Source organism: Mus caroli, chromosome 7 (assembly GCF_900094665.2).
Source record: "Mus caroli chromosome 7, CAROLI_EIJ_v1.1, whole genome shotgun sequence".
In the NCBI taxonomy this organism is placed as follows: Eukaryota; Metazoa; Chordata; class Mammalia; order Rodentia; family Muridae; genus Mus; species Mus caroli.
The window spans coordinates 106689714-106703088 of NC_034576.1; the positions used below are offsets into that span (position 1 = coordinate 106689714).

General features: G+C 43.1%; 1 protein-coding gene across 1 annotated transcript; it reads left to right on the top strand.

Annotated features, from left to right (window-relative positions):
* Positions 1-3551: 3551 nt before the first annotated feature.
* Positions 3552-12130, top strand: LOC110298012 (olfactory receptor 52B6). The gene is made up of 3 exons (XM_021167066.1): positions 3552-3612; positions 3918-4090; positions 11135-12130. The coding sequence occupies exons 1-3, from the start codon at positions 3552-3554 to the stop codon at positions 12128-12130; spliced, it is 1230 nt and encodes a 409-aa protein (XP_021022725.1).
* Positions 12131-13375: the final 1245 nt, after the last annotated feature.

Below are 13375 nucleotides of genomic sequence, written 5' to 3' on the forward strand. Positions count from 1 at the left end.
ACTTTTAGAGATAAGCTGGATATGAGTTTGATCTATGTGTCCTGCTTGTGTAATAAGAACACATGATTTGATGTCCCCCCAAATGTATTTTTTCCATAGAAGTGGGGAGCTAATAAGCTCTTAATAAATAGAAAATCTTGGGCAGGTGAGTGGCTCAGTGGATAAAGACACCTGACACCTGAGTTCAGTCCCCAATATCCCCACGTAAGGTGGAAGGAAAGACCTGACCCCACAAGTGATCCACTGGCCTCCATATGCATGCTCTGGCACCTGCAACACACACACACCTCACACACACCATCCACTACCACATCCTCCTCCTCCTCCTCCTCCTCCTCCTCCTTTCTCTCTCTCTCTCTCTCTCTCTCTCTCTCTCTCTCTCTCTCNNNNCTCTCTCTCTCTCTCTCTCTCTCTCTCTCTCTCTCTCTCTCTCCCCTACACACAAAAGATAAAATTTTTAATTTTCATAAATAGTAAACTTATGCAATACTTTCATCATACCAAATATATGCATGGATATTAGAAATCCTCAGAATGGGTAAAAATCCTCAGAGCCAGAGTCAGAGTCCATCCTTCTGGATCCAAACTCTCTACCCAGCCTCATTGTTTCTCTATTCCATTTATCCGTAGTCAATCCATTTTCTGACACCTTATAATCTGACCCTCAGCCTCAAAAACTTACTTATAAGAACTAGACAAAGCCCATCCTTATGTCTCTAACGTGTCTTTCTCTCACTGCTTTGCCTCCAGACCTTCACTCCAACTTTGCCTTGCCAATCTTGCCTGCCTGGTCCAAACCCAACACCTCCCAAACCTCAGGCCCTTGAGGAGGCTGAAGGACAAAGAGAAATAGCACTATATGGATGAAGTCCTCTTAGTCTTTTGCCCTAGATCTTCAGAGAGGCCCACACTGAGCTTGCAAGCCCCTGAGGGACCATACGTCCGAAGCTCACAAGTGGATTGGGGATTGCACAGACACCCATCCCAAGGGTATGGCTGCTGAGGGCCTGAGATCCCAAAGGCTGGGTCCCCGATGCAGTCTCAGCTCTTCCAGGACAGATCATGTCCTGAGAGAAGAAAGTCTCGGGAGAATTTCAAACTAACAAGTGCCCTCTCCACTCTCACCACTCACACCTTGAGGGTTCTATGTGCCACATGCTTTTCTGTGCCTACCTTCTCACACATGGTGTGGCCATAGTTCTGTGGGATTATAAGATAGAAAAGGGGGAAAGGATAATATTTGTTTACCAACTCTTAAACACTTAACTTTTGTTGGCATCAAAACCTCAGAACAAGTTAGAATAAGTAGATCCTAGTTTTTATGCTAGTTAAAACTTTCTTTAAGCCAGATAGTGGTGGCGCACGCCTTTACTCCCAGCACTTGGGAGACAGAGGCAGGTGGATTTCTAAGTTCGAGGCCAGCCTGGTCTACAGAGTGAGTTCTAGGACAGCCAGGGCTACACAGAGAAACCCTGCAAACACAACATTTTTGAAGCTGACTTCTAGGTTGAATCTTTGATTAACTACCAAAATTAAGAGAAAAAATGTCAGGCTGGAGAGATGGCTCAGCGGTTAAGAGCACTGACTGCTTTTCTGAAGGTCCTGAGTTCAAATTCCAGCAACCACATGGTGGCTCAAAACCATCCATAATAAGATCTGATGCCCTCTTCTGGAGTGTCTGAAGACAGCGATAGTGTACTTACATATAATAAATAAATAAATATTTAGAAAAGAAAAAATGTCAGGATCAATGAAAAAAACTACCTTTTTTTCAGCCAAGTCATCATCATATGGGCAGCCTAAAATCAGCTTAGGAGTGTGCTCACCTTGGGACTCAGAAACCCTACAAGTCAACCTGAAAGCTGGAAGACAAACATATACCAACCTGTGTCTCATCCTCTTGAAACCCAACTCAATCTGAGCTGCACCTGAGCTTCAGAGATACAACCAGGCTTTTTCTGGGATCTGTTTTTGTTGTTGTTGTTATTGTTTTGTTTTTTTTTTTAATCTCCCTTGGTCACATCATTTACCACCATCACTCCAATTTCTAAGCTTGGCAGCATCCTTGGAGTATGATAACATTTTATTACATTTATTTATGTCTGTGGCTGCAGGGAATAAAGGAGGAAGGTAAACATGGAGGCTGGGGATGGGAGCAGGGACAGCAGCTAACAAGAGTCATAGAGCTAAGGGGTCAGAGGTTAGGAATATTTGTTACTCAAGCATAAAGACCAGAGTTCAGATCACAGCATCCACATAGCAAGCCAAGTAGCCTGAACACACTGGTTACCCCAGCTCCAAGGGGAACAGACACAGGAGAATTATTGCTGCTTGTTGGATTCTAGCCAAGCTGAGAAAATGCAAGCCTCAGATTCATGGGGAGACCCAGCCTCAAAGAAGTAGGCAGAGAGTGATAAAAGACATTCAACCAAGTCGCTGTGTACAGAAACATGTTCACATACACACTCACATACAGACATATCTATCTACACATAAACATCTTTAAAAGGAAAAGAATTGCAGAGTTGGGGCTGGTGAGATGGCTCAGTGGGTAAGAGCACCCGACTGCTCTTCCAAAGGTCCAGAGTTCAAATCCCAGCAACCACATGGTGGCTCACAACCATCCGTAACGAGATCTGGCGTCCTCTTCTGGAGTGTCTGAAGACAGCTACAGTGTACTTACATATAATAAATAAATAAAATAAATCTTTAAAAAAAAAAGAATTGCAGAGTTGAGTTTTATGGAAATAGAAAACATTGGCGATTTAGGTTAAATTGTTCTACAGGGTTTTTAATATTCACTTTTTCAATTTTACCATAAATGTATTCTATACTAAAGGCACATTTTCACTATTGAATTAAAAGTAAATAAAATTGCATAGCTCTAATTGGGGGTTGTTTTCTGCATTATAGTGGCTCCATTTAAAATCCTGTTTTATATGTATACATTTTAGGAAGCTTCTACAGTAGTAGGTTTCTATACTTTTCAAAAGGCCCTTAGTGTTAGCTGTCTCTCCCTGTTTCCTCCTCTAAATACACCACCCTCCCATCTGTCACCCCCTTCAGTCCTCTTCTTCAAATGTCCCTTTATAATACTATAATTAATATATATGTATGTAGATATACAATATATGTATATTAATATGTGTGTATATATGTATATTATACACATACACTATATCCTTGTTAGACTTTCTGATCTAACCTTCTTTCCCACTGTGGGTATTCTAAATGAAACACACATAGATAGATAATTAGATAGATAGATAGATAGATAGATAGATAGATAGATAGCATGAAAGCTAACATCTATGTATAAGAGTAAACATGTTTGTCTTTCTGGGTCTAGGTTAGATCATTCAGGATGGTCATTGTTATCATTTAGATGTTTCTAGCTCTATTCATTTACCTGCAGATTTCATAACTCTATTTCTCTTAGCAGTTGAATAATATTCCATTGTGTAAATGTACCACATTTTCATTATTCATCAGTTGATGGACGTATTGGCTGTTTACAAACTCTGGCCATTATGAACAAAGCAGCAGTGAACATGGATGAGAAAGTATCTCTTTGGTATGATATCGAGTCTTTTCGATGTATGCCTAAGAGTGGTATAGCTGGATTTTGTAGGAGGAAGAGAATAATCAATCTCACCCAGCTACAAACACTGCAAGCAATAACAACAAATTTCCTGCAAGACATGCCCACTGGTACAACAGTGACTCACATTTTATAGGGCTAAGCAACTACTTTTTCATTAGATCTGAGGTCTCCTCCATGAGATAAAATCCATACCTGATATAACTAACAAGGCTAAGAACCTGAGAATAGCACTAGAGGAAAACCTACTACTATTATTCTACTAAATGAACATAACAATGAAATGACTCCTATGAACAAATCACTAAACACTTAGATCAGTGCAACACGCAGCCCTCATCCCGGAAGCTTCTTCAGCAGATGGTAACTATCGGAGGAGACTCACAACTGGACAACGTGCAGAAAATGAGAGACCTCAAAACACTCAGCCTGAATGTGGATGTTTCCATAACATTCCACAAAATGCCCAAACGAACTCACGGAGACTGTGTCAGCATACACAAGACCTGCACAAGGTCAAGCAAGACAAAAACGCTAGTACAAATGAGGCAAAGTGAGTGTAAGTCCCACCCCCATCCAAGAAACCATTATTTACAACTGCTAGCTTTCAGGAGATGGAAAGCCGTGTTACTCAATGGAGAGATGCTGTGGGTATCAACAACACTCCACGGCAGGCCATGCTCAGGAGTAGATGGCCAATATAAATAGGACCCTATGGTTTTAGTGACATGTATTTATTTATTTATTTATTTATTTATTTATTTATTTATATTTTTAAAGAAAAAGACATGAAGTGAGAGGTGGGAAGAAAGGAAAGAATATGAAAAATATACTGTATACAATTCTAAAAAGTATAAATAAATAAATAAATAAATAAGTTACATAGTTTCCCACATCTGATTATTAATCTTGGAAAAGATGCACTGAAATCCAAATAAGTGGAATGCCCTCCCTGTGCCCTATCTTGTCACAGGCGTGAAATGAAGAAAAAAGGAAGATTAGGAGGCTTTCTTCCCTTCTTCCCCACATTTCCCTTCCTCAAAGTGTTTTTTTTGAGGCTTATCCTTCCCAGGATTGTCAGCAATGTCTCCATACTTAACGTCTGATAATTCTCTCAGTATCCATAAAGTCATCCTCAAGCCCTGCTCATAGCCCAGCATCCCAAACTTCTGATGAAGTAAAACTTATTCCAGGTCAGTACAAATGTAAAAACACTTTCTTTGCACAGCACACTATGCTAAAGATCTAAGCACTCATCCGGGAAGCAGCAGTGTCCAATATTAGAGAGCCAATATTAGGGAAATTATGTAAGAATTCCCTCAAAAATCACTTGGGAATTCTGAAGGATGGGAAGAGCCCAGCAGCAACTGGCACCAACTGGTCAGTAGGTGGCGCTAATGGAGCACCCAGAGAGTGCTGTCAATGCCTGGCCAAAGGGGGCAGTGCACACCTGAGAGGGAACTTCTGCAGACCGGCCCTCCTCCATAACTAAGCAGTGACTGATAGAGACAAGAGAGTGAAGAGTGAACCACTCCCACATATAATGAGAAATTTGCTTTGACTTTTGATCATAAGGAAAGGAAAACTCATACCAGAAAACATAATGACACTAAAAATAACAGCAGGGACTAGCAATGCCTATCAATCCATAGCACACACAAGGCCCCAGGTTCAATCCTTAGTACCTCATTTACCAGGGATGCTGTCATACCTCTGTAATCATCCACTTCAAAGGTGGAGGCAGGAGAATAGATCAAAAATTTAAGATCATCCTCAACTATATAGATGACTTCGAGTCAGCCTTGGCTACATGAAGCCTGTTTCAAAAAAAGAAAATTGTCAAATATTTAAATGAACAAAACAACCCTCCCTATTGTTTGCTTAAAACACTGTCTTAGTTGTTGTCTGGCTAATGCAATAAAACATCAAACCAAAGCAACTTAAGGAAAGAAGGGTTTATTCTGGCTCCTGTATATGGTGGCAGCGGGTCACATTGCATCTATAGTCAGGACACAGAGAGAGATGAACACTGGAACTCAGCTCATTTTCTTTTTTGTGTCTGATCTGCCAGATATGGTGGGTCCTCTTGCCTCAATCTTATCTGGCAACCCCTCACAAAACAGCCCAGCTTTGTCCTAAGATCGTGGTGCATACAGTCAGTACACACCATGTAAGTGTAGGGGATTCCTCGGGTCCCTGAGGAAAGTATGGGAAAGAGAGCAGTGAAGTGGAGAGTTGGTGGCAGGGGGACGAGGGTCTCCACTCAGGTGAAGATGAGAGTATTGACAGGAAAGGATTTCAGGATGAATCAGTAGGAAGTGAAGTTAAGAGTTTATTTGGATGCTGTTCTAACATGGAATTTAAGCACAAGGATTAAAACAGAGGTACTCAGGTGAGCGTTTTAGTTGTTTGTATAACAGCTGTGTGTGTGAGAGAGAGGCAGAGAGAAAAAGATTTGAATGGGTACTGAATTTGTACCTTCAAAAGTTTGCTAAGGTGACATTGTAGGTCCTTCGCATAGTGTGTTTGGCCTGTTTATCAAAAGCGCTCTGTTCCACTTGGCTCCATGCCAAAGCTACACCTGTGCTTGTTCACCTCTGATGAGTGGGATGGCTGCAATGCTGGGAGAGGCAGCTGACCCTGAGGAACAGAGAGATACACAGAACCAGGAGAATTACTTCCCCCAAAGGACAGGAGAGGATAAACACTGTGTGAGTGAGTAAGCCGGAGACTATATTCATATATTTAAGAAGCCCGAGCTACAGATGAAGTGTGGTACAGGGAAACCAAATCAGAAGGTGCCACAGGGGGAGGTAAGTCTTGAAGAGGTTTCTAGGGTGGCGGGAAGACTTAAAACAGAGGAAAGGGTGAAAACACCTAGCAGAAGTGGTGGTGCTCAAAGAGGGACGGAGGGTATGGTGAAAGGTAGCTGGAGTGAGCTGTATTTTCCTGAGAGGGAATGTGGAGAGTAGTTTCAGGGTCACATTTCAAGTGAGGATGGAGAGACAGGTGGGTAGCTGACCCTTAGGAGCTCATAAACATCATATAGGTTCTACCATTAGACATGGAGGAAGAGCAGAGGGAGAGGGCAAGGTGCTGTGGCCCATTCAGAGAGGACACACACTAAGGTGGATGCCAGGCTGGTCCTGTGAAGGATGGAATAGTAGAAGTAGAAAAAAAAAACTATTCCAGCTGAAAGAAAACTAAAGGATGGAGAAGGGGTGGTGAGTGGTGAGATGGAGAAGGGTGATTGCAGTCAAGCCTAAAGACCTGAGCTAATTGTCAGGACCCACATGGTGGAAGGAGAGAACCAACTCCTGCAAGTTGTCTTCTGACCTCCACATGTGCACTGTGGCATTTGTGCCAACATATTCATATACAATTATTATTATTATTATTATTATGGAGCAGGACACAGAGAAAACAAAATAAGTCAGGCTGTGCCCATTCGTCTAAACTTCTACTAAAAGAGCTCACTTAGAAAAGAGAGGGGAAAGCTTTAGGGCCAACAAACATTGGTTAAGAAATCAACAAGGGAAATGAGGATGTCAGAGAAATCCCAGTAACTGTCTACATTTGTAATAGATGAGATATAAGCAGTTATAAAATGGGAATCTACACTCTACAAGAGGAAACAGACAAGAAGCCAGACGGGGGAATCATTGGTGCCTTGGGAAAATGTGAAGTCGGAAACATGAATATTGGTTTCTTTGGATCTCAGGCTGGACTAGCGCTCAGAAAAAGACAATAAGACCAGTTGTCTACTTATTTAACTCTGAGGAATCTATCTCTGTTCCGCTTCTACTTTAAGTGAAATATTTGGGTAAAGGAGACACACGGTATGAAAGAGGAGGTTTCAATGTTACCGAAGGAGGAATCTGTACATGAAAGTGTTGGGCACATAAAGAGAGGGGTTGGAAAGAAAGGATTGCTTGATGGACATTTAAAGTGGGGTTGCTGGACTTGCTGGGTAGTGTAAGGTGTGGGTCAGTGGGTTGCTAAAGCAGAGTGCAGAGATCACTGGGCTAGAGAGGGAGATGCAGGGAGCTTGGGACTCTCTGGAGCTGTAGTTCAGCAGGAAGAGCCAGCATCGAGGTGGAGAAGAATGTTGGTACGAGTGCTGAGGTCACCCACAAGGTGGGCATCTACAGTGAGGAAGATAACCAGTACACTGTGCGAAGAGCAAGCTCAAATGGCATCAAGCACAGATTAGAACAGAACAGACTACAATCATCAATCTGTCAGTTAGTTCTGTGGGATCCACTGGCATTCTCACCGTGAACTTGGCTGAGAGAAGGGAAATGCACCTCTTCTCGAATCCTCCCCCTCAACATAACATACATAGCAATTCTAAGGCAGGCATCAGTGAAGAAGACACAGTTCTGACTTGGGAGCATACCATAAAGGACAGCTGAAAACTGACCAGTGGGTTAAGAGGAAAGAAAAGAAAGAAGGGAGGAGGAGTGGCCGAAGGTGGGGAGAGACTGAATACAGGGGCATTACAGACTACCTAATTCAGTCACTCTGGGATGAGAAAAGTGTTTCAGCATAAGAGATCTAGAGTTCCCTAAATAAGATACTGAGCATGGAGGAACCAGAAGACACGGAGTGCTACAGAGGAGGAGGAGAGCAGATGCACTGGTTGACAAGTTTGAAGGGAGAAACTAGTAAGAGTGTGTGTGCCTACACAGGTAATGACTACATGTAAAAGGTTGTGGGGTGGGGCCGAAGAAATGGCTCAGCAATTAAGAGTGTGTTCTTGTCTTTCACAGGACCTGAAGCCATCCATTTCAGGCATTTACAACCAACTGTCCAGTCTTAGTGATCCAACACTCTTTTGGCCTTCTGGTGCATGTGTACACACACAGCATGCACTCACACAGACACATATTATAAAAACAACGGAGAGAGAAGCGGATTCAAACCATTGACTTCAAATAATTTAAAGAGGACTGAGGAGTATTCAAGGAACCGAATACATAGTTAAGATAATGACTATAGATGGCCTTTTCTTTGTACCCTGCCTCTCCAAGCTGAGACTGAAGCCATTACACTCAACTAAAGTCTGAGCATGCTCAGGGCTGATGCAGCTGAAATCAATGAAGAGTGAAAAGTTAGTGATGCCCAGAGAAGTGAGGGCATCTAGACTGCATAAGGAAAAATCACAGTCTTTACATTCGGGGGTCACAAACTTGGACTGAGTCAGGATCACCAGAGCACAGCTTTCTATCTATCCGGTAAGCCCCTATTTTCTAGGTCAGCAGGTTTCTATTCAGGCCAAAGAATTCACAAATTCCCTTACAATGCTAACGGCAGGAGTCTGGGAATCATAAGGCAGAAGAAGACAATATGCCTCCCTTCCTGCACTAGGCAGTAGCACCACATTGCCCCCTGGGACATACCAGATGCTGCGAGAGCAACACAGATAAAGGTGGGGTTTTGGTGAAGGGCAGGAGGAGGTAGGTTAGTGCTGGGATTAAAGGTGTGAGCCACCACCTGATAAAAGTTAATTTAAAATATGCCAACAAGGTAGAAATACTCATCTTAAAAATCTGGAAAATGGGAGCTGGGGAGGAAGCTCGGTTGGTAAAGGACTTCCTCTGCTAACTAATGTAAGGAATGGGGTTTGATCCCTATCCATCATCCACATTAAAAAACAAAACAAAACCAAAAATCCCTGGAAACTGGAGAGACATCTTAACAGTTGTAAGCACTTTTCCCAAGTACATGGGATCAATTCTCTCTCTCTCTCTCTCTCTCTCTCTCTCTCTCTCTCTCTCTCTCTCTCTCTCTTTAGTAGATATTTTCTTTATTTACATTTCAAATGTTATCCCCTTTCCTGTTCCCATCCCCCTCAACCCCCTAACCCATCCACCCTCGCCCTGCTTCTATGAGGGTGTTACTCCATCCACCCGCCCACTCCTGCCTTCCAGTCCTGTCACTCCCCTACACTGGGGCATCGAGCCTTCACAGGACCAAGGGCCTCTCCTCCCATTGATGCCCTACAAGGGAATCCTCTACTACATTTGCAGCTGGAGCCATGGGTCACTCCATGTGTACTCTTTGGTTGATGGTTTAGTCCCTGGGAGCTCTGGGAGATCTGGTTGGTTCATATTGTTGTTCCTCCTATGGGGCTGCAACCCCCTTCAGCTCCTTGGGTCCTTTCTCTAGCTCCTTCATTGGGGACCCCATGCTCAGTCCAATGATTGGCTGAGAACATCCACCTCTGTATTTGTCAGGAACTGGCAGAGCCTTCCTGTCAGGAAGCACTTCTTGGCATCCACAATAGTGTCTGGGTTTAGTGTCTATATATAGGATGGATTCCCAGCACTCCCATGGAGGTTCACATCCATTCCTGGGGGGACCTGACGCCCTCTTCTCCATGGACAACAGGTGCTCACATAGTTCACAGAAGTATACTCGGGCACATTTACATATACATATAATTAAATTAAATTAAAATTAAAAATACAACTCAATGTTTAGAATCCCAGTTTCTATAGGAACTTTTTTTTTCTCCTTTTGTTTTATCAAGACAGGGTTTCTCTGTGAATCCCTGAGCTGTCTTGGAACTCATTTGGTAGGCCAAGCTGGCCTTGAACTCAGAGATCTGTTTGCCTCTACCTCCAGTGTACTGAGATGAAAAGCATGTGCCACCACCGTGCAGACAAGGTTGTTTTTTCATCACACATAAATTTATTTTCAAAATAATGAAGCTTCTCAGTCAATAAAAACATTAGGGAGCCGGGCGTGGTGGCTCACGCCTTTAATCCCAGCACTCGGGAGGAAGAGGCAGGCGGATTTCTGAGTTCGAGGACAGCCTGGTCTACAAAGTGAGTTCCAGGACAGCCAGGACTATACAGAGAAACCCTGTCTCAAAAAACTAAAAAAAAAAAAAAAAAAAAAAAAAACATTAGGGATGTTCTTTTAATTTTTAAAAGTTTATTTTGTATGTACATTTGGTGCATGTATGTATAAAATGCATGCAAGTGCCAGCAGAGGCCAGATGAAGTTGTAATGAGCTGGAAATGGAGTTATGAATAGTTGTAAACCATCATACGCATGGAAATCAAACCCCGGTCCTCTACAAAAGCAAGTAGTGTGCTTAACTCCTGAGCTATCTCTCAGGCTTTTTAATGCCTTTTGTTTGTTTGTTTGTTTTTTATCATTTATTTAAAAGTTAATGTGCTATGTCTACCTCTGGTATGTCTGCAGCTCTTGAGATTGCTTTCTATGTCTAGATGTTGATGTCATTTAGAACCCATTCAGCATGCCTTAACTCAGGAGCTTCCTGAATGACTGACAGCTGCATAGAGTTCCTGAATGAACATGCAGGGCTGATCTGTGAGAAAGGCCTGCAAATGGGGCACTTTGGGCAGCAGAATCCAGGTGGTTTGGGGTATGGAACATGTGCTTAGGTGCATAGTTGTTGGAGGGTCGGTGAGCATGAGCAGGTCTGTGTCTGTTTACAAGCCTGCTTACCCTCTGATGAGTGTGGTCGAAGTCTGAGTATGTTTTCCTTCTTTGACACAGGCTCTGCGCAAAGTCATGGCTTTCTTACCTGCTTCCGGTGTGGCTGCTGTGAACAACTCTGACACTCGCATGACAGGCTGCCTCCTCACCGGCATCCCTGGGCTGGAGCACCTACATATGTGGCTGTCCATCCCCTTCTGTATTATGTACATAGCTGCCCTGGTAGGCAATGGCGTTCTCATCTGTGTCATCCTTTCCCAGTCAAGCCTCCATGAGCCCATGTACATATTTCTGTCTATGCTGGCCAGTGCTGATGCCCTGCTCTCCACCTCCACCATGCCCAAGACCCTGGCCAACTTCTGGCTAGATTCTAGCCACATCTCCTTTGACGGCTGCCTGACGCAGATGTTCTTCATTCACTTCCTCTTCGTGGCAGACTCTGCTGTCCTGCTGGCCATGGCTTTTGACCGCTATGTGGCAATATGCTCTCCTCTGCGCTACACCACCATCCTAACAAGGCAGGTCATGGGAAAGATCGCTGCTGCTATCCTGACACGCAGTTTTATAATCATGCTCCCATGTATCTTTCTCCTCAAGCGGCTGCACTACTGCCGGATCAATGTCATTGAGCACACATTTTGTGAGCACATGGGTATCGCCCGGCTGTCCTGTTCTGACATTTCCATTAATGTCTGGTATGGGCTGACAGCTGCTCTTCTCTCTACAGGCCTGGACATCATCCTCATCGCTGTTTCCTATGTCCACATCCTCCGAGCGGTATTCCGCCTCTCTTCCCAAGAAGCCCGGTCCAAAGCCCTCAGCACTTGTGGATCCCACGTCTGTGTCATCCTGCTGTTCTATATCCCAGCCCTCTTCTCTGTCTTTGCCTACAGGTTTGGTGGGAAACACATCCCACGCTATGTCCATATCCTGCTGGCCAACCTCTATGTGGTCATCCCGCCTATGCTTAATCCTGTGATTTATGGAGTAAGAACAAAGCAGATACTGGAAGGAGCTAAGCAAATGTTTACAAATATCACCAAGGAAATTAAGTAAATGCACACAATTTAGCCTCAGCTGACTCCTTTTCTGTATCTATTGAATGCCCTGTGTTTACCGCATCCTTGTAAAAATGTCAGATTAGGAACTTTGGGAAGGTCATGAAACAGTTACCCCTCTGGAAGGGAGAGACTAATTAACTTCAATAGTACCCATTCTATTCTTTCTAGTCTTCAAATGTGGTCTCCTCCCCTACTGCTTCAGTCACTCAGAGGTCCATGATAATTTACTCTGAGTTTACCATCTAAACAAAACTTTACTCAGCAACCATTTGATCGGCTCCTTAATATTTTCTTATTCTATGTAGTTTTGACATTTGTGTGCTGGTTCAACATATTCCTATGTGACAGAGAACTGTCACAACCAAATATTTATAGTCCTCTGAGATGTATTCTTGTTGCTTAGCAACTGCATAAGTCCATACACATGAAATGTCTACTTTTATCTAATATCTTTGGATATCTCTATTATTTAGTTACTAGTTAAATAAAATAACCATTGACGTGTGTTTTAGTAATTTAGTCACTTATCAGTAATTATTAACGCCAGCCTAGCCTGCTGTGATAGAAGAACAACTCACCCCAAATTTTAGCTCAAAACTGACTAATTCATCCTTAAAAACACAGTTCACATCTCAGTCATGTCATTCATGGTTTTATGCTCAGTCCACAGTGAAAGACCCATCTTTAGAGATTTTATGCCACTTTTTATCTGGAAAAAAATCAACAACTTTATTTATTTATTTATTTATTTATTTATTTATCTTCTCCCCTCCCGCCCCCTCCCCTCCTCACTTTTGAGACAGGGTTGTCTCACTATGTAGCTCTGGCTGGCCTTGAACTCACAGAGATCTACCTGCCTCTGCCTCTGCTTCTCTGCCTCCGCCTCCGCCTCCGCCTCCGCCTCCGCCTCCGCCTCCGCCTCCGCCTCCGCCTCCGCCTCCGCCTCCGCCTCCGCCTCTCCAGTGTTGAGATCAAAAGCATGTGCTACTGTGCCTGGCTCTATTTCTTGTCTTATTACTATTTCATGCATGTGACTTATTTAACTTCTATCTAGGCTGTGTTCTTTGGGAAAGGTTACTTTGCAAGGATTTTTTTTTTCTCATCCCCTCAAAACATGACAACCTACCTAAAATAGAGACTTAATATAAATATACATGTACACCCATGCAAATTTCTACTAAAGAATTTGACATCACAATTTCTATTTTCCAGTCATTCTTCTTTGAGAGAGTTCTCAGTT

Bases quoted from the DNA above. Each gene is read 5' to 3' on its own strand.
- LOC110298012 (XM_021167066.1), top strand. From the start codon at position 3,552: ATGGATGAGAAAGTATCTCTTTGGTATGATATCGAGTCTTTTCGATGT. The intron at 3,613-3,917 runs GTATAGCTGGAT...CTAAACACTTAG, and splicing joins TCGATGTATGCCTAAGAGTG to ATCAGTGCAACACGCAGCCC. The intron at 4,091-11,134 runs GTCAGCATACAC...TCTTTGACACAG, and splicing joins AACGAACTCACGGAGACTGT to GCTCTGCGCAAAGTCATGGC.